Source organism: Zerene cesonia, chromosome 15 (assembly GCF_012273895.1).
Source record: "Zerene cesonia ecotype Mississippi chromosome 15, Zerene_cesonia_1.1, whole genome shotgun sequence".
Classification (NCBI taxonomy): Eukaryota; Metazoa; Arthropoda; class Insecta; order Lepidoptera; family Pieridae; genus Zerene; species Zerene cesonia.
Genome location: NC_052116.1, coordinates 1,861,872 through 1,885,703, shown reverse-complemented (window position 1 = coordinate 1,885,703; position 23,832 = coordinate 1,861,872). Strand labels below are relative to the sequence as shown.

The 23,832-nt window shown below is 35.4% G+C and overlaps 4 protein-coding genes and 2 long non-coding RNA genes across 9 annotated transcripts in view; 4 read left to right on the top strand and 2 right to left on the bottom strand.

Annotated features, from left to right (window-relative positions):
* LOC119832432 overlaps positions 1-4,153 on the bottom strand; it is a 37,253-nt gene extending 33,100 nt beyond the window's left edge. The window contains exons 1-2 of the mRNA XM_038356103.1: positions 3,775-4,153; positions 2,721-2,851 (exon numbers count right to left, since the gene is read on the bottom strand). Coding sequence (XP_038212031.1) covers positions 2,721-2,851; positions 3,775-3,874 — 231 coding nt within the window. The 5' untranslated portion in view covers positions 3,875-4,153. The remainder of the gene's footprint in view (positions 1-2,720; positions 2,852-3,774) is intronic.
* Positions 4,154-4,404: 251 nt separating this feature from the next.
* LOC119832143 (ribonuclease Z, mitochondrial) lies at positions 4,405-14,402 on the top strand. Of its 4 annotated transcripts, none has more exons than XM_038355752.1 (16): positions 4,405-4,619; positions 4,713-4,881; positions 5,290-5,476; positions 5,862-5,983; positions 6,695-6,906; positions 7,271-7,359; positions 7,681-7,846; positions 8,163-8,298; positions 8,518-8,758; positions 9,429-9,577; positions 10,160-10,375; positions 11,059-11,201; positions 11,578-11,762; positions 12,347-12,536; positions 12,872-13,104; positions 13,844-14,402. In XM_038355752.1, exons 1-16 carry the CDS (start codon positions 4,613-4,615, stop codon positions 14,237-14,239), a joined length of 2,841 nt encoding a protein of 946 aa, XP_038211680.1. In that variant the 5' UTR covers positions 4,405-4,612; the 3' UTR covers positions 14,240-14,402. The 4 variants fall into 4 exon arrangements, with proteins under 4 accessions (XP_038211680.1, XP_038211679.1, XP_038211678.1 ...); XM_038355753.1 differs by having other exon boundaries at positions 4,414-4,492; XM_038355751.1 differs by having other exon boundaries at positions 4,405-4,881; positions 9,444-9,577.
* A 1,909-nt stretch (positions 14,403-16,311) lies between these two features.
* Positions 16,312-19,500, top strand: LOC119832431. The gene is made up of 6 exons (XM_038356102.1): positions 16,312-16,387; positions 16,554-16,646; positions 17,377-17,499; positions 18,037-18,129; positions 18,870-18,935; positions 19,409-19,500. Exons 1-6 carry the CDS (start codon positions 16,312-16,314, stop codon positions 19,498-19,500), a joined length of 543 nt encoding a protein of 180 aa, XP_038212030.1.
* Positions 19,501-20,831: 1,331 nt separating this feature from the next.
* Positions 20,832-21,710, top strand: LOC119832146. Its single transcript, XR_005287914.1, has 3 exons — positions 20,832-20,922; positions 21,144-21,221; positions 21,666-21,710. It is a non-coding gene; the product is annotated as an uncharacterized LOC119832146 (long non-coding RNA).
* Positions 21,711-21,963: 253 nt separating this feature from the next.
* On the top strand, positions 21,964-23,413 carry LOC119832144. Its single transcript, XR_005287913.1, has 4 exons — positions 21,964-22,148; positions 22,388-22,504; positions 22,977-23,088; positions 23,300-23,413. It is a non-coding gene; the product is annotated as an uncharacterized LOC119832144 (long non-coding RNA).
* Positions 23,414-23,444: 31 nt separating this feature from the next.
* Positions 23,445-23,832, bottom strand: part of LOC119832430 (26S proteasome non-ATPase regulatory subunit 4) — a 2,323-nt gene continuing 1,935 nt past the window's right edge. Inside the window, exon 2 of the mRNA XM_038356101.1 lies at positions 23,445-23,828. Coding sequence (XP_038212029.1) covers positions 23,639-23,828 — 190 coding nt within the window. The 3' untranslated portion in view covers positions 23,445-23,638. The remainder of the gene's footprint in view (positions 23,829-23,832) is intronic.

Here is a 23,832-nt window from a genome sequence, read left to right as displayed (position 1 = left end):
CAAACGCAGTATCTATATTATGCATCTGCAAATCCTTCTACGTAATCCATAACTGCGCCACTATTCAACTCGTATGCAAAATTTAAATATGGTATGAAAAATAAATTCAACCTCGCTTATATGTCACCAGCCCTATGAATGCTGCATATTTGAATATGTGATAAATTGTTTTATATTTGGCCATAGATTATATATTACTAAGTCTTACTAGAAAACAAATCTAAGACGCGTTACAATTAACAATTAGTGTTTTCTTGAATCAGAGAATAATTATATATTAATCAGAATCAAAAACATCTGCATGTATTTCTGCATATTCTTGTTTTGTGGCGTTATAGGGGGTCAAATTCTGGATCTACATAACCGATTTATAAAATATTTTACTAATATTCAGCCATGTTACTTGTGTGTGTCATAGGCTACATTTTATATCGTTTTTATGCCGAAATAACCCGGGCAGAGTCAGGACGAACGGTTATAATTTTTAATTGGTAATATTTAACCAACACAGAATTACCTATTAAACTTTAATAGGTAATTTTGTGCAATTTACTTTTGATTCGTCTAAAAGACTTGTTTCCCTCTGAATACAATCAGAATAGATACAAATCACCAATTCATTCCAATAACCATCAATAGAACAGCATACATCCGGTCTGTTGTTAGCAAATCCACCGTGCAACAATAACACATCGCAAACCTCTAAATAAACACCTAATGTATAATGATATTACATGTCTAGTCTTGGATGCATCATCGCAAAGAATAGACCGACCAGCTGCCAAAATATCCACGTACATGACTAATTGTACGGATGTCCCATAATGACTAAATGCTGGACGGATTAATTAGGGTGTGGGAGACCCGAGACCCTCTACGTAGACGTAACTCGATATCCCAATTGTAAAGTGGGGCTACTAATGAGTATGTTCAGAAGCCGCATCATTCTTAGAGCTCAACACTTTGAATAACTCTCGGTGTTTTAACTGGCTAATGAAAGGGTATCTATCAGCTATAGCTTATTTGTAGTCAAGTGGACGGTCGGTAACTAAATCTTATAATTAAATGTTTGTATGGAAGACTACTTTTAAAGACGGTAGTCGCATGTTGTATTATACGGTAATAACAATGTAATTTTAATAACTATAATACATAATAAAGTATTTTTTAACCTCTGTTCTTAAAATACTTTTCTCCTTAAGGATCATCCGACTACCAAAGCCTTAACCTTTAATTTTGTTTATTTATTTCTTGTAAATAATTTATTTAATTGCATTCCGAATAGGAAAATCTGTCAACCGTCAACCCTAAGAACAGATTAGAAATAAAAAACAACCACGAGCACATCTTTCATTGCTACATCTCCATTAGTCCTAACTTAGATCAATTAACATACAAAGAACCGTAACCTAACAACGTTGATTCATAATCCGACTGCTTAATGAACACAACACAGCGTGAAGCATATTGCAGCGTAGTAGATAAGTGAATCACATTTTTTTTTCACAACGCAATTATGATAATGGCCACGGCGAGGGCGGGTGCGTTGACCCCGTTCATCCGTCAATGATTAGATACAAGAACGCTTATTACCCTATACCCTCGAATCGAGCGAGATTACGCGGCCACACACTACAGCCTGTGCATATTTGATGCGCGCTGCAAATTCACTTTCAGAGTCGTACAAACATTTGCACAGCGAAATGAAACTGCAGCGAAAAATCAAGTACGAAAATCCTGCATTTGCTCGTTGTTTCAATGAATTGACCGAACTTTTTTTTTTTGACCAACTTAGAGAAAATTAGTTTTAATATTGGTCCAGTAGTTTCTGAGATTTGTTAACAAACAAACAAACTCTTCAGCTACACATTACCAGCATAGCTAAAACAATGCTTTACTAAAAGAATGTTCATTTTAAAATTTATGTGTATAATTCCAAACTTAGATTATTTTTAATGCATAGGTTCATTGTACATAATGAGTAGATATAACCAAAGTTTTTGCTCACATTCCTCATTTGAACATTAATTATGAGAAAATCTGTAGATTGTCATTGTTGTATCAAAACATTCGTTACAAGACAAAAATTTAAACAGATTTTTACCAAATTACATAAAAGTCAAATTCTCAAGGTAAATTCATTTAGTTCTTTTGGTGACCTTGAATTTAATGTTTAATTTTTTTTTAAACTATCTAACTATGCATGTAGTATATAAAAATACAGAAAATGTCTATGATGGGCCCATCTACAGGCTAATATTCTAGGTCATAATAGTTACCACAATGCTATCAGATAGCTTTCTTGTTAGATAATTTAACTTAAACATTTAAAGTTTAATGATACACACTTTGGACTAAGAGATACACATTACACACAACCCCTTCATCTATAATTTTATTTACATTGTAGCTATTCTATTGCAAAGGATTCATTGTGATTAACTTTATTTAGCAAAAACATTTATCAATTGTGTATTGCCTTGCTACATAACAATTTAAATAATTGAAATTGCAAACACATTATATTTGATTGCAATCTGTATAAAAACATTGAAAAGTAAACATTTATAATGTACACAATATTGTAATGTGTATTAAACAAGTAAATTAATTTTTGCAACATATTTCACATAACATTTGTGAAGTCTTAAACGTAAGGTAAGTAAAGGTATAATAAAACTTTTAAAATTTATGATCGTTAATAATAGAATATAACTCACTTTACAATCCTTGTGTCGGTAGCACCATGTGCACCCAAATAGCAGTCCCACCGCTGTGATCACCAACGCCAGCGCTGGTAACGCGTACAGCCCACCCCCTGTACCCCATCCCAAGGTTATTCCGTTTGATTCTAAAAGAATTGATATTGTTGTAAGGTTTTTAGTAAATACACTAGCAAATGAAGACCTGTATCTAACATTTGTTGATTGTTAGACCAACTTCACATGAGAAGTTGTCACATTCTTGTCTAAAAAAATTCTCTGCTATTGCATTTACTGTTTACTTTGACTTTGATCGATTGAGGTTCTAAGCACTCATATTGTCAGCATGATCAACAAAATAAAAATGAGGTAGAGTAATAATGAAAATTTAAGAGATAGCTAGTGAAACAAAGTAATAAAGTATTGACTACTGTAATGGTAAATATTTTTATGCAATCTGACAAATGTGAAGATTTATTAGAAAAAAATATATTTTTGGTAAAATTTCTCAATATTTTCTATCATAAGATCTTTCCAACAGACAAAAAATTCATGAATTCAAAAATATAATTAGCGAAAAGGCCAGCCGTTAACTTGTGATGGTGTGACCAAGGGAAATCATTTTTATATAATTACTGAGACATCACTCTTGCTTACTTGATAACTTGCCAGATTATAGATAACCATTTATACAAAAAATATTTCTACAAGAAATACAACATCTTATTTTAAATATGCTCAGTAGTTTTACTTTCAAGATATATATCATATTCATAGTAAAAAAACTTCTACATTGATAAAATCAGCAAGATGGTATTCAATAGCAAACTGCTTTTAAGATATAGTCATATGAATAGAATATAAATATACTATAACGAGGAATAAGAAGGTTCGAAAAACATGAATGAAAAAAGTTAATTTACTTTTACTCATTAGTTAGCTAATTTTTTATCGATTATAAAAGTAAATGTTATGAATAAAATGTCAAATGTACAGGTAACAATAAGGGTAAGTAATACGTGTCTAACGTATTCCCAGATTTAAATTTTTAATATTTAAATAAATAACTTACCATGAGGGTAGGCTTGCGGCGTTGGTCCAATTGGCAAACCATTAACCGTGTATAAGCCTGAAGAGGCCAAAAATAAAACCACCCATAACATAGCCATCATTTTATCATTATTTGCACAGCCGTATTATTTTTCGTTTCATTATTTATTATTCCAATACATCACCACAACACAAAAAATAGACGGTCCATGACAGATATGCACTTACGAAAAATACTAGAACACTACACAATACTGACGGTTTAACTCATGTGAAAAGAACATTTTCAGATTTCAGATTATTAATTATACGTTTATTATTTTTATTGAATAAGCTTTTCACAAACATTTACATATAAATTGCGCAACCCACAGCTGTACAGAACGCCATTTTTCGATTTCAGTGTTGCATTCTTCGAATGAATTACATATATCTGTCTTAGATATGCAATTTTAAAACTGGTAACAATTTATTATTTACTTGGTTCGGTACGTGATTTCTAAATTATTTAAGGAATAATGATTATGAAATTAAATACTACAAGAACATAAATAATTATTAGTGAATCATATTTTATATAAGATAATATTATACAAGCTTGTACCTATGTTCAATGCTATGATCCAATTTAAAAAATTAATCAATCAATGTCAAAGAAAAAAACATCGGCTTTCAACAGTTTGCGGAAAAACAGTTGTTCTAAATCTAAAAATGTGCAAATGTTACACTAAAATATTAAAGTAATTACATATAAAATAAGATAAAATTATGCTAAACAGCTGAAAACTAAAATTTGAATAAAGATTTTCAAGGAATGCTCGTAAACTAATGCTAAAAGTAAAAAAATAACCTCTGAACACATGAACGGTAAACTTAGCTTGTTCAGGAAAGTAGTTAGATGTAATTTATATAAATATTTTTACTCTAATAATAGTCATAACCGACTGCTGGATCTTTTAGCCAACATGTCGAAATCAAACCCTACAAAAACAGCTGAAGTCCAGCGTCAACGGCTAAAACTTACCAAAAAGGGGGAAAAATATGGCCCAAGCACAATATATTTACAAGTATTGGGTTCCGGGGCTCGCGGAGCACCCAACACACTATATTTATTTACAGACCAGAAAAGGTACGAACATAAATATTGTTTACTAAACATAACATTACATTTGATGTAGTAACTTAGTTTTTACCAAATGATTTACTAGTTTTCTTTAATAAGGTGCCTTGACAACTGACTTCAAAAAAAGGAGGAGGTTATCAATTCAAACATATGTTTATTGTGTTTGTTACCTCATAACTTTATACATTGTGAACCGATATTTTTTATTTTTTGAAGCTGTGCTATGTTATCTCATTTAAATTTGGTCTAGTTCTGATGATTTGAAGAGAGTACAGTTTTTTGATAATAAATATTTGTACATAGGTCACAGATCATTAAAGCACCCTGATTTACATACAGTATGAATGATATTATATTTTAGATATAAAATAAACAAACAAAGCAGTGTCATTTATTATGTAACATTATTTCTAGATATTTGTTTAACTGTGGAGAATGCAGTCAGAGACTTGCACACGAGCACAAAGTGAAGTTATCCAGGTTGGATCACATCTTCATCACTAGCAAGACCTGGAAGAATGTGGGAGGTCTACCTGGTTTGTCCCTCACCCTGCAAGATGTCGGAGTTCCTAATATTACATTGCATGGTCCTGAAGGATTGGTAAGAATAAGGATAGCATAATAGCAATGCACAATACTTAGAGGGAAGTGAGTGTTTAATGTAGTATACGTCAGGTATTATTTAAAGTTAGCCTAGAAACTAATGATTTCTTCATTTTATTATTACTCTTTCTTTCTTTCTAATACCTTCCTGTGGAGTATTACTGGTAAAAACCAATCAAAAAGCTAATTATATGATACTCTGTTAGATTAAAAGTGCTTATATATTAATTAAAAGTGACTCCTAGTTCAAATTTTATCTAATGTGATATAGCATTAATTAACAAAAAGAAAACTGTAATTTTGTATTGTGCTGTGTAATATAAAAAAAATGCTTTTAAATTATCTTGAATTACAAAAATTTCAATGAAGAATTTCTATTTCAGGATGAATTGTACAATGCAACAAAAAGATTTGTAATAATGAAAGATTTAAATGTTACTATGGCTAAATGCAGTCCATCAGAAGATTTTGAAGATAATGTCATGTCAGTTAAATATGTATTACTGTAAGTATTGGAACTTTAATAGTTTTATTTTAAATCATTTATTTAAAATAAATAGTAATATAATTTAGAGCAGTGGTGGCTCAGTGGTGAGAACCTCAGACTTTAAAATCGATAGGGCGGGGTTCGAGACCGGACGAGCGTGCAGGAAATAAATTGATTTTTCAATTTATCTGTGCATGTTGATAACATCACTACTGCTTAAAACGGTGAAGGAAAACATCGTGAGGAAACCGGCATGTCCGAGAATCAAAAAGTTTGACGACATGTGACATCTGCCAACCCGCACTTGGCCAGCGTGGTGGATTATGGCCTGAACCCTCATAGGAGGCCTGTGTCCCAGCAGTGGGAACATATATGGGCTGATGATGATGATGATGATGATTTAAAATAAAGTTGCATAAAAGTTAATCTGTACTAACTAAACCTTGCCATTGTGTATGATTGCCATTGTTGTATATGATCTTATTTTATGCTAGCTTTTTACATTATACTTATCTTATGTGCGCCTTTTCAAATCAAAATTTTAATCTATAAATTTGGAGTAGTTTAAAGGATGTTATTATGCAAATAATCCTTCCTCTTCAAACCAATCAATCTATCTATTAAAAAAGACCATCAAAATCTGTTGTGTAGTTTTAAAGACCTTGGTTTGTTGCCTCATACTATGTAGTGTTGAATAAAATTTATAATGATGCAGTTTTTATGTTTTAGTGGTCCTCAAGATAATTTGCTTAGTTCCGAAATGAAACCAGCTGCCAAAAAACCTAAACTAGATTCACCGAAAGTAGAAGCAATAGATCAAGAATTTGAGGAATTCATTCACGATGACACGGATTACTACCGATCGAAATCTGATCACAAAAATGCAGACAACAGTAAAAATAGGAATCTTAAACACAAAACTAGGTCCACTTTTGAAAAAGGTAAGAAAATATTATTGTAACAACTAACACAAAAACGATGGGATGCTATATTGTGTGTGTTATTTTATGCTTCTATAGAACCCTATCGGATGTACCAATATTGATTTATTTTATTTAAAACTTGAATCAGACACATTTAAGCTATGTTAGGTGCAAATCAGTCAATGATAGTTGCCACCAATAATGGTGTATTGTTGGTGTAGATGTATCATATAAAAGTGTATGACTAATAAAATACTTTACAGTATAACAAATTCCGAGATGGTCAACAGAGTGTAGTGTGTGGGGTTTTAAATATTTAATTTAGTAATTTACTTGTTCAGAATTTTGAACTAAAACTTACAAAATGTATGTGTATTTTCAGAAGCTATGAAGAAGAAGGCAGAAAAAGTAATGCATAATTTAAATAAGCTAGGCACAACAAATACAGTTGCATATATTTGTACATTAAAGGTATGTGATATTAGATTAATTTAATTAATGCTTTTCTGTAATATTTCTTTTGATATGTTTTTTTATCTCATACTACATGTTCACCCCGATTTCACCCGTGATACACATATAGCCTATGTAATTGCAGCTTTCTAATGGTGAAAGAATTTTTGAAATAGATCCAGCTATTGATGCGCGATGGCTTGACCAAGGGAAAAAGGGATTCATTTTAATATATATAGATTAAAAAATTATGCTTTTTGAAGCTCAATGTGGAATGAAAAGAAAACCTTCCATCTTTAAAACTTCCAGTAATAATTATAATCTCCTTTTATATTACAGAAACGGCTGGGTACACTAGATTTGGAGAAGTGTGTGGAGTTAGGCGTGAAGCCAGGTCCACTGCTTGGCCAATTAAAGAGCGGGCAAGATGTGGTTTTGCCTGATGGGAGGCTTGTGTTGTCTAAAGATGTGAAGACTCCTGATGACCCTGGACCAGTTTTTATCGGTAAGAAAACTTTTGTTACCAATTTTGTAAAAGTTCTTTGTTCCATCTAGATATTTCACATTGTTCCTATTTGTTTGTCTTGCTACATATAGAAAATACAAGATATCTGCTTAGGTGGTTATCATTTCAATTAATATTAATGAAAATAAATTTTAATTGTTTATAGTCATATTTTATCGTAAAACAAAAACCAGAGGAATTTATTCATCTCCTCTTAATAATTTCTCTTTTTGAATATTCTCTTATCAAATTTCTTACTCATTAATCTATGTCCAATAAGAGATAAATAATAATAACTAGAGTATTTTCCTTAAAGTTCTAGAAGTACCAGACATCAGTTATCTAAAGGAAGATGAATTCGCCGCGCATTTTGACGACGGAAGTAATCCACAAGAGAACATTCCAGCGGTTGTAGTGCATTACACTCCGCCTCACGTGTTCAACCATCCTGTGTGAGTTCCTTGGCACTAATTTATGTAATTACTAGACTCTCGTCCCGTCCCGGATCCGCCTGGATTTCAAGATTTAATCCCAAGAGAGCCTTTAATCGGTATAAAAAGTATCCTATATCACCCAAGTCAGCTCATACCCTGACTATATACCAAATTTCATCACATCAGATGGTCACCTATAAAAACGAAATTGAAAACACTACCTTTATCATTTCCCAGTTACCAATCGTTCATGGCCCTGTTCGGCCCCACGACCCGCCATCTCATACTGAACTCGATGAACTCGTGCCTTGGCTCGGAGGCGGTGCACAGGACGCAGCACAAGCTGCACCTGCTGGACCCGGATATATTCCCGCTGCTGAAGGACCTCAGTGTGCCCGCTGTGTGGAACGCCCATCCGCCGCTGCCGAAGACGAGCAGCCCCATACGGCTGAAGGGCTTGGAGGAGCTGAAGAATAAGGTTGGTGGGGTGTATTTGTTCATGATAAGGAAATAAGTTTTTTTTTTAATTTTACCATAAATAGCTCAAAATAAACATTACTTTTTATGCGCACTGTACTGCTATAAAAATATAGCACTACCTGTGCTTATTATGTTATTTAACGAATTAATATATAACTTTAACATTATCATACTAGAACTTTCAAATGAATTTATAAATTGAATCATTAATTAACCCATATAACACATACAGTTCTGTCTTTATTAACATTACATAAGTAGTTAAAACTTTTTTCCTATGTTAATGGTCCTTCTAGCCTGATTTACAGAACTGCTTTGATGCCTGCGCTTATTTTTTATGGGAAGATTGGAATTCAGGTTACATGTTATTCTTGAGTTTTATGGAATAATTGTCGTATTTTTAAATACTATATATATTTTTGTTAATAAATTTAAGAAGTCAATAATTTTCTTCTTTCCTTGTCTTTAAAACTAAAGAACTAAACTAAATAATTATAGAATTTGAAGTGTTGCCTTTTTTTTTTGTTGCCCTTCCAAGGGACGTCGGACTATTTTGTAGAAAAGAATAATTAAGTTTAATTGAAAAATTTCATTAGTCGCTTCATAGCTTTCGGACGCTGTAGTTACATGTACAGACCGGTGTCGGTTAACCCGCACTAAACGCATAGATCGCGCTGGCGCAGTTCCAGACGATCATCAACATGGATGCGCCGGCGCACGGCGACGGCGCGCCGGCGCCCGACGCGGGCCGCCTCGAGCTGCTCGCCGCCAGGACGCTCACCGTGTTCCACCTGCGGCCCAAGCGCCAGCTGGACAGGTTGGTTAGCCGAATTGAAAAAAAGGCGGTAGTGCTTTTCGTGTACGTATGTGGCTATAAAGTCTCGAAGTCTCTGAACTCATCACTCTATTCGTTGACCATATTTTTACATACGAAGTGTCCATTGTAATCATTAGAATATGGGGTAGTGACATGGACCTATACAAATTAACCAAATGCCACCTGTTCGTTAAAAGGGGGGAGGGGGGTCTTTCTTATCTACTTGAATTCAGGGTGTTTTTCAAAGAAACCGATTAATTAAACACATAAAATTCATCTTTTATTCCAATTGCAAGCTAATAAGTTATCGTAATCTTCTATTTCATTACCTCTAGATTTTACCCATTCATAATTATATGCATATAAGTTTCTACAAACATACGGTTAGTCAATACTTAAGTTTGTTATTCAGTTTCCAATCATAAGTATAAAAAAAATCGTTGAAATATATTTTGTAATATGCCACAAGTGATATAGAACTAGAATTTAAATTTCACAGTATGTTTGTAATTCTATCGTTTTGACTTAAACCTTATCTAACCATAACATTGAAGTTTATTGTTATATTCCATTGAAAAACAGATCAGCAGAGCCGAAACTGCACATCCAGGACTACATCCAAGAAACGATGGACGTGGACGGCTTCGTGCCAAGTCTGGAACAGTTCAGGAGGCTCGTGGACACGATGCGCTACGCCAAGACCGACGCCAAAGAGTATCCGAAGGTGGTGTTCCTGGGTACCGGGTCGTGTATACCGAGCAAGACTAGGAACACTAGCGCCATTGTGCTGCAAATTGAGTGAGTAATCTATACTAATATTATAAAGCTGAAGAGTTTGTTTGTTTGGACGCTCGGATTTGAAAAGTTCTTTCAGTGTTAGATAACCCATTTATTGAAAAAGGTTATAGGCTATATAAGTACACGGACGAAGACGGTGCGGACCGGTAGTGTATAATAATGATTTTGATGAATTATGCTTAGCTTTTCGACTGTTTTGTTACCTCATAATTTATTGTGCTGTATGAACCGATTTTGTTAATCCTTCTTTTTTAATTTGGTGTGTCACGTGTGGTTGCAGAAAAATTTTTGACAGTTTGTAGGCGGTTTACTTTTTTCTTAGCGGAGGCGGCTAGTTATATATTGGCTCTTTAAAAAAAAAACTATTATTAAATTATAGTTTTTTTGTACTCTAGCCTTTTAACTATTATTAAATAATAGTTTTTTTTAAAAGAGCCAATATATAACTAGCCGCCTCCACACGCTCCGAAAATCGCTCGTGTGGACTAATGAAATACACATAGGTATAGAATGTTTCACTGCAGTAAAAAGTATCCTACTACTATACTATTGCTGTACTCTAGCCTCTTAACTAAATCCAGACAGGCAAAAATCGTACTATAAAGTTATATTAAATTAAAGAAGGACAGACAAACACATATCCGCATTTATAATATGAGTATAGAGTATATTTTTTTTTTCAGTGAACAACGCTCAATGCTTCTAGACTGCGGAGAGGGAACTTTTGGTCAACTCGTGCGTTTCTACGGACCGAAGCGCGTGAACGCCTTCCTTAGAACTTTGAAAGCCATTTATATATCGCATCTGCACGCTGACCATCACATTGGTATGTAATATTTTTTTACAACATTTTTTAACATTGTAAAAGCTGAAAAAAATATCTACACGGACAGATCCGGAGTTGCATTTGTGTATATTAATAAAAATAAATCTGCAAACATGTTGCTAAGCGAAAACTCGAGAACGGCTCTAACAATTCGGCTAATATTTTTTAAACGTTTTTGCTAAGGCTCATCTGCTGCAGTGTTTCGTTCGGTGAGTGGGGGGCCATATCTTACCCTTCCCAGCCCTTTCTTCTTTTATTCCTCTCGTCAATACTTTTTTCATCCCTTTCCAAACCTCTATTGACGAGGATGTTACAAGAAAAGCCGGGGCCGGCCGCTAATATAGTATATAAGTGGAACCAAATTTTTCCTTCCTAGGCCTAATCGGTGTACTCCAAGCTCGTCGTGAAGCCCTAGATGAGGTCTCGGACTCGGAGGCCGAGTCTCTAGCCCAGCCGCTGTACCTGCTCGCGCCTGGACAGATCGTGACATGGCTCTCCAAGTATGACCAGCAGTTTGAGAGCATACGGGGAGAGTTCACCTTGATACCCAATCAGAACTTGGTAAGTGAATAAGCAAGCGCCAGCTACACGTGATAATAGCAGATATACATGTAAGACATAGGGGACACTTTGGACTTGAGTTTTGTTGTTGGGATTTTATAGTCCTTAACTCATCGTATTGCTTATATCAATTTTATTATATTATTTTGTTTTAATAAAAAAAAACCTTTTCTATTAATAAATATAATATCCTTACTGTAAGCTTATTATGAGCTATGAAATATCCTTATTAGGCTCTAAAAATCCTACTAGTACATGTTAGTATCTAGGTTGAGTACATATTAGCACTCAATTAAAATATTGTAAGTGAATAAGGACTTAACGAATTGGCAGATGCTATATGCACTCGGAAAATAATAACCTAAAAGTATGGCAATGCCCCATACCATCATATGCCCCATACCCCACTAGGGGGCACGGGACTCCACCTTCTTATGGCCACTATAGTAATTCAATGTATCGAGACCCGCAATGAAAGCAAATCGATCACAGAAACAGATGTACGTCATATGCCCCATACCCCACTAGGGGGCACGGGACTCCACCTTTTTATGGGCGCTATAGTAATGTAAAATTACCCGTAGACGGAAACGAAGCAGTCAAGTCAGGGCGAGATGACGTCAGCGGCGCTGGCGTCGCTGGGCGTGGAGCGGCTGGCCACGTGCCACGTGGCGCACTGCCCCAACGCGTTCGGCGTCGCCGTGTGCCTGCCCGACGCGCACAAGATCACCTACTCGGGGGACACCATACCGTGCGACGAGCTGGTCAAGATCGGTGAGGGGAGCGCTATCTACACTTATCTACACTAATTTACACAAAACTACACTAATCTATACTTATCTACATTAACATTATGAAGGGGAAACTTTTTCAGTATTGTATGTTTGTAATGTTGCATTATCTACATTAATATTATAAAGAGGAAACTTTTGCATATGTACATTAAGGAAACTTTTTTATTTTGTAAAAACGCTGGACCGATTTCGAAAATTCTTTCACCATTGGAAAGCTTCAAATTCACTGAGTGACATGTACCACAGGCGAAGTCGAGGCGAACAGCTAGTTACATAATAATAAACATATCGTATCAATTAATTATCAATTTACAGGACAAAACTCGACGCTCCTAATCCACGAGGCGACGATGGAGGACGAGCTGGCGGACGAGGCGCGCGTCAAGATGCACTCCACCACGTCGCAGGCCATAGAGGTGGGCCGCGCCATGGCCGCGCGGTACACGCTGCTCACGCACTTCAGCCAGCGCTACGCGCGGCTGCCGCGCCTCAACGCCCACATACTGAACGACAACAAGAGCGTGGGCATCGCGTTCGATAATATGCAGGTGCGTGGGGGGAATAACCGCCCGTCGTAAATTTTGAATTTGGAATTTGGACTTTGGATTTTGACATGTGTTGGCATTGCGTTCGGTAGGTAATAGCCAGTTTAGTGAAGAATTATCTATACTTATATTATAAAGCTGAAGAGTTTGTTTGTTTGTTTGAACGCACTTATCTCAGGAACTACTGGTACGATTTGAAAAATTCTTTCAATTTTATATAGCTCATTTATTGAGGAAGGATATAGGTATCACGGGCGAATCCGGGGCGGACCGCTATACTCTAATAGAAAGGAAAAATAAATGTTTAGAATATAATTGGTTATTTTTCGAGTGTGCGTATTTTTTTCAGTCAACTTCAAAAAGACGGATGTTATCGATTCGCATTTTGTTTTTAAGTTTGTTACTTTCTAAATTTTTCAACTGGGTGAACCTTATTTTGATGATTAATTTGAAAGCTGGTGCCTGTGTGGTCTCATTTAAATTTAGTCCATTTAGTCTAGGTCGGACGATTTTTTATGTGGGAGTCGAGCTTCAAGTGGGCCAGCTCGCACCGGAAAAGTACAGCACTCCCACAGAAGAGTGGGGAGCCGAGGTCCCGTTTCTTTTCCCCTCCCAGTCCATTTCTTCTTTCCTGTCGTCAATCCTTTCCTTATGCGGGCTGCGTATTCGCAGGCAGTTAACCGCTTATAGCATAGTAATAAACAAGCAAGTATTGTTTTAACAATCATAATACTATTTGCAGATCACAATGAGCGACCTAGACCTGCTCCCACACATGTACGCCCCGCTCCAGCTGATGTTCGCCGAGCACTGCGTGGAGCTGGAACTGAAGGCGGCCCACAGGGCGCGCGTCAAGGAGCGCCAACCCTCCTCGCCGGCGCTGCCGACCTCCGGTACTATACGGCAGTACTCGACAGACCATAGACAAGATGGCACAGACGATAAGCACAACGACCATAGACAGGACGATAGTCAGTCACAAGCCACCGACCATAGACGAGACAGTAATAACGAACGATGTGAAGTTGACGGTAGACGAGAAGTTAACTTAGACCCGACTGACCATAGACAAACTTTAGACGGTCATATTCAAGATATGGTCATAGATAATAGGGATAATATTGTTAGCGGTAGTTAGACTACTAAATGTTTTTTTGTTTTAATATATTCTAGTGCCTTTGTTTTGTACATTTTAGCAGCTCGCTTTTTATTTGATCTTGTTACGCTTGTGAAGTAATTAAGTTAACTTGTAAAGTATGTTAAGTTGTTTAGGAGAAATAAAGTAATTTATGTATATGTAATTGTTGTTTTATTATCCTAATGTATGGAATATGTAGTTAAAGTTTGATTTTTTCTTTTAATATCTGAAGTAACATGATTTTTTCCTTATTTTTTTAAATTCCCCTCATAGTAAATGATGTTCTCTACCTACACAATAGCTACTTACACAGTATTTTGTGTGTAAATACTCACTGTGTTTTATATCGACTGTGTTTTTGATTAATTAAGATCCAAGACAATCCAATTATTAAGAATCGAGACGCATGACTGACTCAATTCAACATTGATTTTAAGTGATGTATGATGAATTTTTCAACTGGGCGTCGGATGCGAAATCAAAAACATTGATTGAACAACATCTCAAAAATGCTTGCATCAAAATAGGCCATTTTGAAGAGAACTATAACTGTGTTCTGTTTTTAAAATCAGCGGGAACAATTTCTGACAAGAAATATTGCTTTTTTATAGAAAAATTCACCCTGTATAGTAAGCTAATATATCTGTTTTAGATACAATAATGTTCTGATAACGTAAAATATAAATTATAGATAGAAACTAACTAATGCTATTGACGGCTGCTCATAATATAATAACATCCTACAGGTGCTTCAAGTAAAACCCATTCTCCTGCTCGAGAGGCGACACTGTCGCAACCGAAACTTAAATACAGAGAGAGCAATGCATCTAGTAAGATCACATCCATCTATTTCACAAAAACCTCTCGTACGATTTTAAATTGTATTTTTTTATTATTTAGTTTCCTTACCCTCAAATTGTTTATATTACTTGATCTCCTTTATTTTAACTATCTTCCCCATAATATGTAACACATTCAGTATATTAAGCAAATATTGACGTTGAACATCTTCTTATTTTATATAAATAAGCATGAAACTTATTTATTTACCATGAAATTGCTTTTCAATATAATATTATCATATTTAAGAACTAAGACAAGTACGGAACGGTTTGATGCATGGTGGGAATCTAACGCCGAACCGCAGCAAGTCTTGTTCTCCTGAAAAGCGACTTCCACGATCCAGTTTGCCAAGTTAGTGCGTTATAACTTATCTACGCTTACTTATATAACTTTGAGAGCCACAGGGATTTATGGCATAATTACTATGATATATAAAAAGTGCCTATCAATATTTACATATAAAACTTTGAGAACCACAGAGCTTTTTCCCTATTCTCTGTATACCTACGGCTTTCTAAACAGTACATGGTAAATATTAATCTGTTAGAATAAGGACGATACAGCAATACTTATAAAGGAAGTCTTTTTAAATAAATATATGTTGGAGTGAGTTTGAATCTGATATATCTGATCTGGGTGGGAGAATGTAGCAGGTCGAAATTTTCTATAAACCGTTTTATATTTTCTTAATTGCTCAAAAATTATTAATATTTCATGTAGATTTACCTTTTGAATACCATAAAATTGAAATTGTCACGTTTTCAGGAACCGAATCAAAATTTTGAAAGACATTTTATGTGATACTATTAAAAAGTAATATGATTTAATCAAACAACTTTAAATAAGTAACTGATACAACTATAATATTTTGTATTTAAATCGAAGGTACTCCGGGCAGTGGGAGCGCACCGCACTCGCCGGAGAGGACATCCAGTCTGTCAGGTTAATTTTTAGGGTCTTGACATTATCTTAGAGAGTTTGAGTAAATGTGGTGTTGGGGGCACGTGGTAAATACTCGAATAGGGCCACATTATTGTAGAAGTTGTAGAATATAGTGATCCAGTGATAGTGTGTGTGTGTGTGTGTGTGTGAGTGATCCGAATAAAAAAAGTGGCATTATTCCTTATTGCGACCCTAAAATAACGCCACTGACTGTATGGTATTGGTGAAGACCAATCTATCAGTAAGTGGGTGTTAACGCATCTTAGTGGGCACTGAATGCCTAAACTATGTCTAACTGGGATAGCAACCCGATTGTGGCGTTGGAACGTTTGAAGAAGACTATTTCAAATAGTTTTACTACTGGTATTTAATGTTTTGACATCAAGTTCACCATTCAATGCAGGGCACACAACACTTCAGTGGCTCACATCACAAGCCAGATGTACCTACAAGAACGTTTACGCAATGGAATTACTGAATTTTTACTGTATTTGTCATTTACGTATATATTAACGTTATATCATTGTAGCACGTGCCGCTAGCGCTCCCCCGAAGGAAAATAAGTTTTTAATGGAGAAAGCTGCTCTCTCACCCAAACCGACTGCTGGCTCCATATCGAGCGGTAAGTGTGTCATTATGTACTGTCCAATGTTTTGTTGTGAGCGAATGATGTTGGATAATAATTAATTCGGTTATATATGTAATTATAGTTAAACAAGCTTTTCGCACGCGGCTTCGCCCGCGTAGAGTTCGCTTATATATTTATATTAAATTATATTTTAGAGTATTTTCTTCGCATTAAAAAGTATGGTTTGTTCTTTCCCACGTTTAGCTCCATCTTCATACCAAGTTTCATCAAAATCGGTTTGACAATAACGAACTTTCATACAAACTTTCATCCCCTCTTTCAACCCTTTCTACCCTTTTTTGCGATAAAGAGTATCCTATGTCCTTTCCCAAGTTCAGAGCTATCTTCATACCAAATTTTGTCAAAATCGGTTCAGTGGTTTAGGTGTGAAAGCGTAACAGACAGACAGAAAGATAGACAGACAGAGTTACATTCGCATTTATAATATTTGTAGGGATAATCTTAATAATTGTTTTATGAATTTTACCTTCATACGGGTTTTGTTTAGTATCAACTAAATTGTCTCACTTGCTTTTATAGACAGAAAGTACAATAACAAGTTAGATTGATGAAAATATTATATTGACACCAACCTTAAAGAAGTGTACAAGGTGTGAATTAAATATGTCCGTTAAAAGCGGTTTTAAATCAAGTATAAAGAAATTGGTTACATACAAGCATACAGTAGTAGCTAATAAGAGCATGTGAAAAACATTTTTTGTAGCGATTCGATCGAAGGGCTCGAACAGCAGTGGTTCGCCGAAGTATGAAGTTGGTCCCGATGATTATAAGAAGGGGAGATGCAGTCCCAAGTCCAACAACAGTCAGAGTGCTTTGTCGTCTACAGGTAAAAAGGCTAAATTTACACTTATTTAACTATACTACAAATTATTATTTTTTAAGAAAAAAAAACATCGACTTCGCTCCCGGGGGGGGGGGGGGGGATAGTACCGATCCAAATTCTAAAACCAAATAATACTTGTCCATCTTTCCTCAATAAGTAGGCACTGTGGGCTCTGCACCACCCAGTATGAATAGTAATGAATTCACGACTTCTATACATACCGAAATTTTTGACCTAGTAACTGGCCCTCATTATATTTTCATACCTCCTTATTTGTTTTTCATTTTTACTGACAGATAAGTTAAGAACCTAACGTATAAGAAAACTGTATTAACTGAATCTCGTAACTATGGACTAATCTATTATAATTTGATTGGCATTTAATATATTTAAATGTCCTATATTTAACCCCCTATTTAATTATAATTTTATTTGCTATGTTATGAGGAGGCTTGGAAGAAATTGCTCCTGAGGGATGAGACCACCAACTTGTACATTTTGTGTTTGATAAATGCAAAAAAATAATAATTAAATAAACAGGTACAGAAACACCAAGCGGTTACGGGAAACCACTTGTCACGCCATTGAATAAAAGGCTCACAATCAGAAGAGAAACCCGTGATAAACCCAAAGGTAAGAAAATTTTCTGACTTCCTTTAATATTGTTTCATAGACCAAATATCTTCTGTATAACGCGGTGTAAATATTGAGTGAATATCTTAGGTTCATTGCAAAAAAAAGTCAAAACCAAGAAATGTCTCTGAAATTACCAAGTAATCTTCGAAGTGTCGAAAAGTCAGAGCTGTACAGTTCATCTAGTTCTAGCGCCATCACTTATCCACATTGTTAAATATGTATATATTATTACGTTACCTGTGATATGTATATGTCACCGTTAGATTGTAAAGATCTTTAGATTACAATCTATCTAGCGAGATTGTAAACTATCGATAGATTGTGAACCGTATCATTATGATTGCAATTTGACTCATTATTCTTTGCTATATTGTAATCTACCGAAGTGAAACCGTTAAATTACAATCTGTCCCGCGTCAAATTGTCAACTGTCTGCAAGTTCTTCCTGATTGGTAGGATTGCAATCATAATGATACGGTTCACAATCTATCGATAGTTTACAATCTTACTAGATAGATTGTAATATAACGATGTTTACAATCTTACGGTGACATATACATATCACAGGTAACGTAATAATATATACATATTTAACAATGTGGATAAGTGATGGCGCTAGAACTAGATGAACTGTACAGCTCTGACTTTTACCCACAGTGGAATAACTGCTTCAAGACGTCTTTATTTGCCAGTTTGATTAAAACTTCCCTAATTGTTCTAACAAGGGATTATTTTAGGTGCAGAAACAAATCCAGTAATGAACACAATAAATCGGTCCAGATCACCCCTTAAATCCTGGAAAGGTAAAATCTTGCTTTTGATGCTTTTAATGTAGTCATCGTCATCATCATCATCAGCCCATATATAATCTGACTGCAGAGACACGAGTCTCCTACGTAGTTAGTTCAAGCCATAATCAACCACGCTAGCCAAATCCGGGTTGGTTGGATGTCACATGTCGCCGATGTTTTAATTCTTGGACATGCCGGTTTTACTCACGATATTTTCCTTCACCATTTCGAGCAGTGGTGATGGTCTCGAATCCCTACATATTGCTTTAACGCTCGAGGTCCTAACCACTGAGTAACCAGCGCTCTCAATTTATCGTAGTGTATTTTTTATAAGTGACTTGTTAAAACTGTACTTATTTATGGGAAATTTTTAGAAAATATAGAAAAGAAATTTGATCGCGATACGGGATTCGAACCCTCGTCTTTTTGCTAACCCGTAGCAGTTCAATGCTATAAAACTAAAAATTGTACTTATTTATTTCAAGCGGAAAACAGACAGCCTCCTCCTATATCTCCAACAAACCGGCGGCCTGTGAGCAACAGTAAATTACGTGAGTCATTTTGTTTCTGGATCTAGATATTTCGGTTCTAACGATAATTCACATATCGTATAGTGAATAAATCGCATTTAAGAATAAAAAATTGACATTTTCCAAATTATTTTTCCAATTAGATCTTTGTCTTTAGACTAAATATAGAATTTCTTAGTTTCCAACATAGTCATCCTAATATAACCTACAATCCACATAGTCCTGTTATTTCGAGAAAAAGTAATTGCGATCACTCGGTCGTTATGTCTACATTCCTAGCCGTGTCTGTCTGTAATTTCGCGATAAATGCATAAATCACTGAATAGCATTTTCTCTATTCTTCGCCAATGGGCGATCGCCAAAAGTTTTTCCAAAGAATGACATAATAACGGCACACAAACACATACTTTCATATTCCGAATTCAATAGCTATAATTCAACGTATAAACGGATCGTATCCCTTACATTTCAGCAATAGATGTATTAATTATCAGCACTCTGGGCCACTTGTTGTATTGGCGGCTGCACCACCTCGTGACACGCTTAACGCACTTACAGTGGCAGATGCTGATAACAATAATTGCAGTTAGTTATTTGTTTTGGACAGCGGTTAAGACGCCCGCGTTTAAGGGCCGAGGTTCGCCTGGATCGAGTGCCAAGTGCGAGCCGAATGGTGTCCTGCCTGTAAATAAATGTAAGAAGATATATTTAAATAAACTTCAAATCAAACATTTATTTTTCAATTAGTCTTCCCATAGAATAACTTTTGAATCGTCATAGTTTTAATATTTATCACCGATTCGAAAAGCAGTTTCTACAAAGAAGAGCCGGCAAGAAACTCTGTAGATGCTCTTCCTCGATTTTATATTTTCATAGGGAAAGAGAAGTGTTTTTCACTCTGATATTGGTGATTGAGGAATGCTAAAAGATTGTGAGGGGGAAGGGACGGGGGACATCTGTAAAGTTATAAAAGAGAAAATTACATGAGCGCACCTAACATCTGAACAATACTACTAAAATTAACCGATTTTTGGCTACGTCTTTCATTTTAACTTTTTCAATATTCAATACTGATACATAAGAAGTATTGTAAAGGGCAAAGTCGGTATTGCGAAGCTTATTTAGAGTAAACAATTTCCTTTTCCTCAGCCTTTCCAGTCCATACCGACTTCCAGTCGTCAATCCTTTCCTTATCCCATATTCTATCCTTGTTCTTATCCCCATAAAAGTGGGCAGCGCATTCGCATTGCGCGGTGGTGATCGCTTACAATCAGATGAACCACCAGCTCAGATGCCAGCTATGACATAAAATAAAGAAACATTAAAGTCATGAAACATAGGATAAAGATATTGAGTGATATTTTTTAATTCTATCCACAAACCAGCAATGCGCCAACCGTCGGCGTCACCTCCACTGCGGAGTGGTTCTATGGCCGCGAGACAAGATGCTACGGATAGAACGCCCAAAGGTTAATTATTCCTTGTCTAATCATTATTATTTTTTATTTTTTTGTATTTGAGATTCCATACAAATAACCAAACATGAACTGTCTAACAGGTATGTTATATTGGGTACAATAAGTCCCGTCTCGGATAGGGAATCAAAAAAAAATATTATAAATCAGAACAAAAAATAATGGCATTCGTTTTTGCATTGTTTTACCAATTTAAACTAGCATATAATTTACAGACACAAGAAGCAACACGAGTCAAAATAAGCCATGTTTCAACAACAACGTATACGCACGGCATAGAAGTTTCAATTCAGGTTTACTTTTTATCTATATATGAATATCATCTTATGCCTAAAACCAAATGAGTGTTATAGTTTAGTGTACTAGCGAATGTAACACACACGATGAACCAATGAATTAATTACCTACATATATTTAGGTAGCTTTAAATGCCTACTTCGCAAATACATGACCAGTGCAGCTGTCATGACATAGCTTATACCAGAGGGCCTGTTTCCTTTTCCTCTCCACTACCCACCCACTCCTTTAATCCAGTCTTTACTTTTTTCCTTAGTAGGTACTTTCCTTTTGAAAGCTGGTAGTGCCTTCACAGAGACACTACCTCCGGTGGTGATCGCTTACCGTTAGGCGATACACCAGCTAAGTGACCCGCTTATGGCATTAAAAAAAAAAACAAATATTATTTATTATTTATTTTACGAGTATTTACTGTCACCTTAAATGTGATTGAATTTCAGGCAGTAATTCAGCAAGGGATTCACTAAAGAGCAGAGAAACGCTGAAATCTGCGCCAGGTTCGTTTGCATATGAAATTGATAGACTAATTTTATTATTACTGGACACACACAATGTGTACTCTGTAAAACGCGGGTGTTGTATAACAAACGATGCAAGTTATGCGTGAAGTTGGTTGCTTATAACTGCCTTCACGCATAACGTGAACGCACGCGATTGGACGAGTAAAAAGAGAGATAAATAATAGAATAACTGTAGATTTTATTTGCATCGTTTCATTGAATTCGACGTTTCACATAGCTCCACCTGACCCTCACTCTAGTAGTACCTAACGTCTAGTAGTAAAGTACCAGATTTAAATCGATATATATTTCCAGGAGCAAGTAAATCGACTACACCCTCACGAGAATCTATTAAACCGTTGTATAACCAAAAAAGGAATATCCCTAAAGATGCGAAAACAATCAATAACCGTGTATCAAATTGTGAGTGTTATTTGGGATTATGATTATGCTTATATCTTTCTTTTTGGATTCGTCAAAAAAGGTGTAACAGTTTCCAATGTTTAATAACTATAGTCTATATATGCATACACGTCTGCCGGCTCTTGCACTATATATATAGAGCCAGAGTGTTGTTTGATGGCGGTCAGATTGCCTAAGTTTTTTATTTCGTTTCGCTTGCCAAATAATACCTTAGTACATTGGTTTTTGTATTTTTTCAGTTTCCAACCAAAGCAGTAAAAGTTTCAAGCCTCAGCTAGAAGACATTAAGAGTTCTTACTTATTGCTTCAGAAGAATGTGTTGAATCGTAGTATGAAATGTTCGCAGAAGAGCAACGGTAATTTAAGCCTATTTTTATGATTATTATACAATTTGATATATTACGATTGAATCATAATATGATTGTTTGAGCTGTATGCATCTGTAAAGATATGGCAATGTGAAATTTAATTCAATCGTGAAAAATCCGTACACAATTATAGCACAATGGTATTGCCACAGTCTAACTATTATACACATTATATACCTACGTCTCGGTTGTATCGGGCAACAAGCCCGCTCGCCGAGGGTTGTCACACATAAGATTCTGAAACTAATGTTTTCTGTTAGACTCGAGAGACAACCCTACGCCCAGTACGGCTTTATGCCTAGAGATTTTAGAGGATTGCACGAGACCCTGGCGGCATGGCCTCTACCCACTGAACACTACATCGATGCCCCACTTGGATATACAAGATGGTCCCATATATAATAGTTACACTATGGTATTGCCATTTATAAAACATTAAAACAAATTTCTATTATTTTAGTGAAAAGTGGGTCAGAGCTGCATGCTTGTGAGTTCGGAAGAGTCACAGATTACTGGCTAGACTGCAATGTTAATGAGATAAAGGCTAGGCAGTAGGCCCTCTTTCACGAAAGGTAATAGAAGTTATTCAATACTGTTACTGTATAATTAGTACTTGTTATGCATGTCTTTGAGCATTATTTTATATATTCTATTTTTAAATGTCTCCCTTGCATTATGTAGTTTTCAATAAAACATAATTTTATACTCCTTGAATGGTTTGAATACATACCTATTTAATTTTTTGGCAACCCTAACTACAAATGTGTGAATGTGTTTATGTAGAAACTCCTGTCCCACCTGTTTCAAGACCTGAACCAATCACTGAAGAGAAGAGACGTATGCTACTATTAGAAGCGAAAAATAAGTTCAAAACTAAGCAATTTTTCAATGATGAGAGTAAGTTGCCAGTATGAAATAAAATATCATTATGTATGCATTATTTATTTAGGCTAAAACATAATGTCTATTGTTCCAGAGTATAACAAAATAGAAGGCCTCAATTGGATTTCGTGGAAATGAATGTCAAATTGTATTGTGAATCCATGTATATTTTCGTGATATTACATAGAATTGTTACCAAGTTTACGAGCATATTTATAAATTAAAAAAATTGAAAAAAAATTATTGGCTCTCCTTTGAACTGGAACCTCCCTTCGCATCTTTATCCTTTTGGTCTTTATCATCTTTGTCATCCTTGTCCTTCTTTATAGTAGACATTGCATTACGAATGGCCTCGCTCTGAGGATCAACACCAGGCAAATTTTCTAGGACACTCTGGAGAAATGCTGGGTCATTCATGACTTCCGCATATTCTT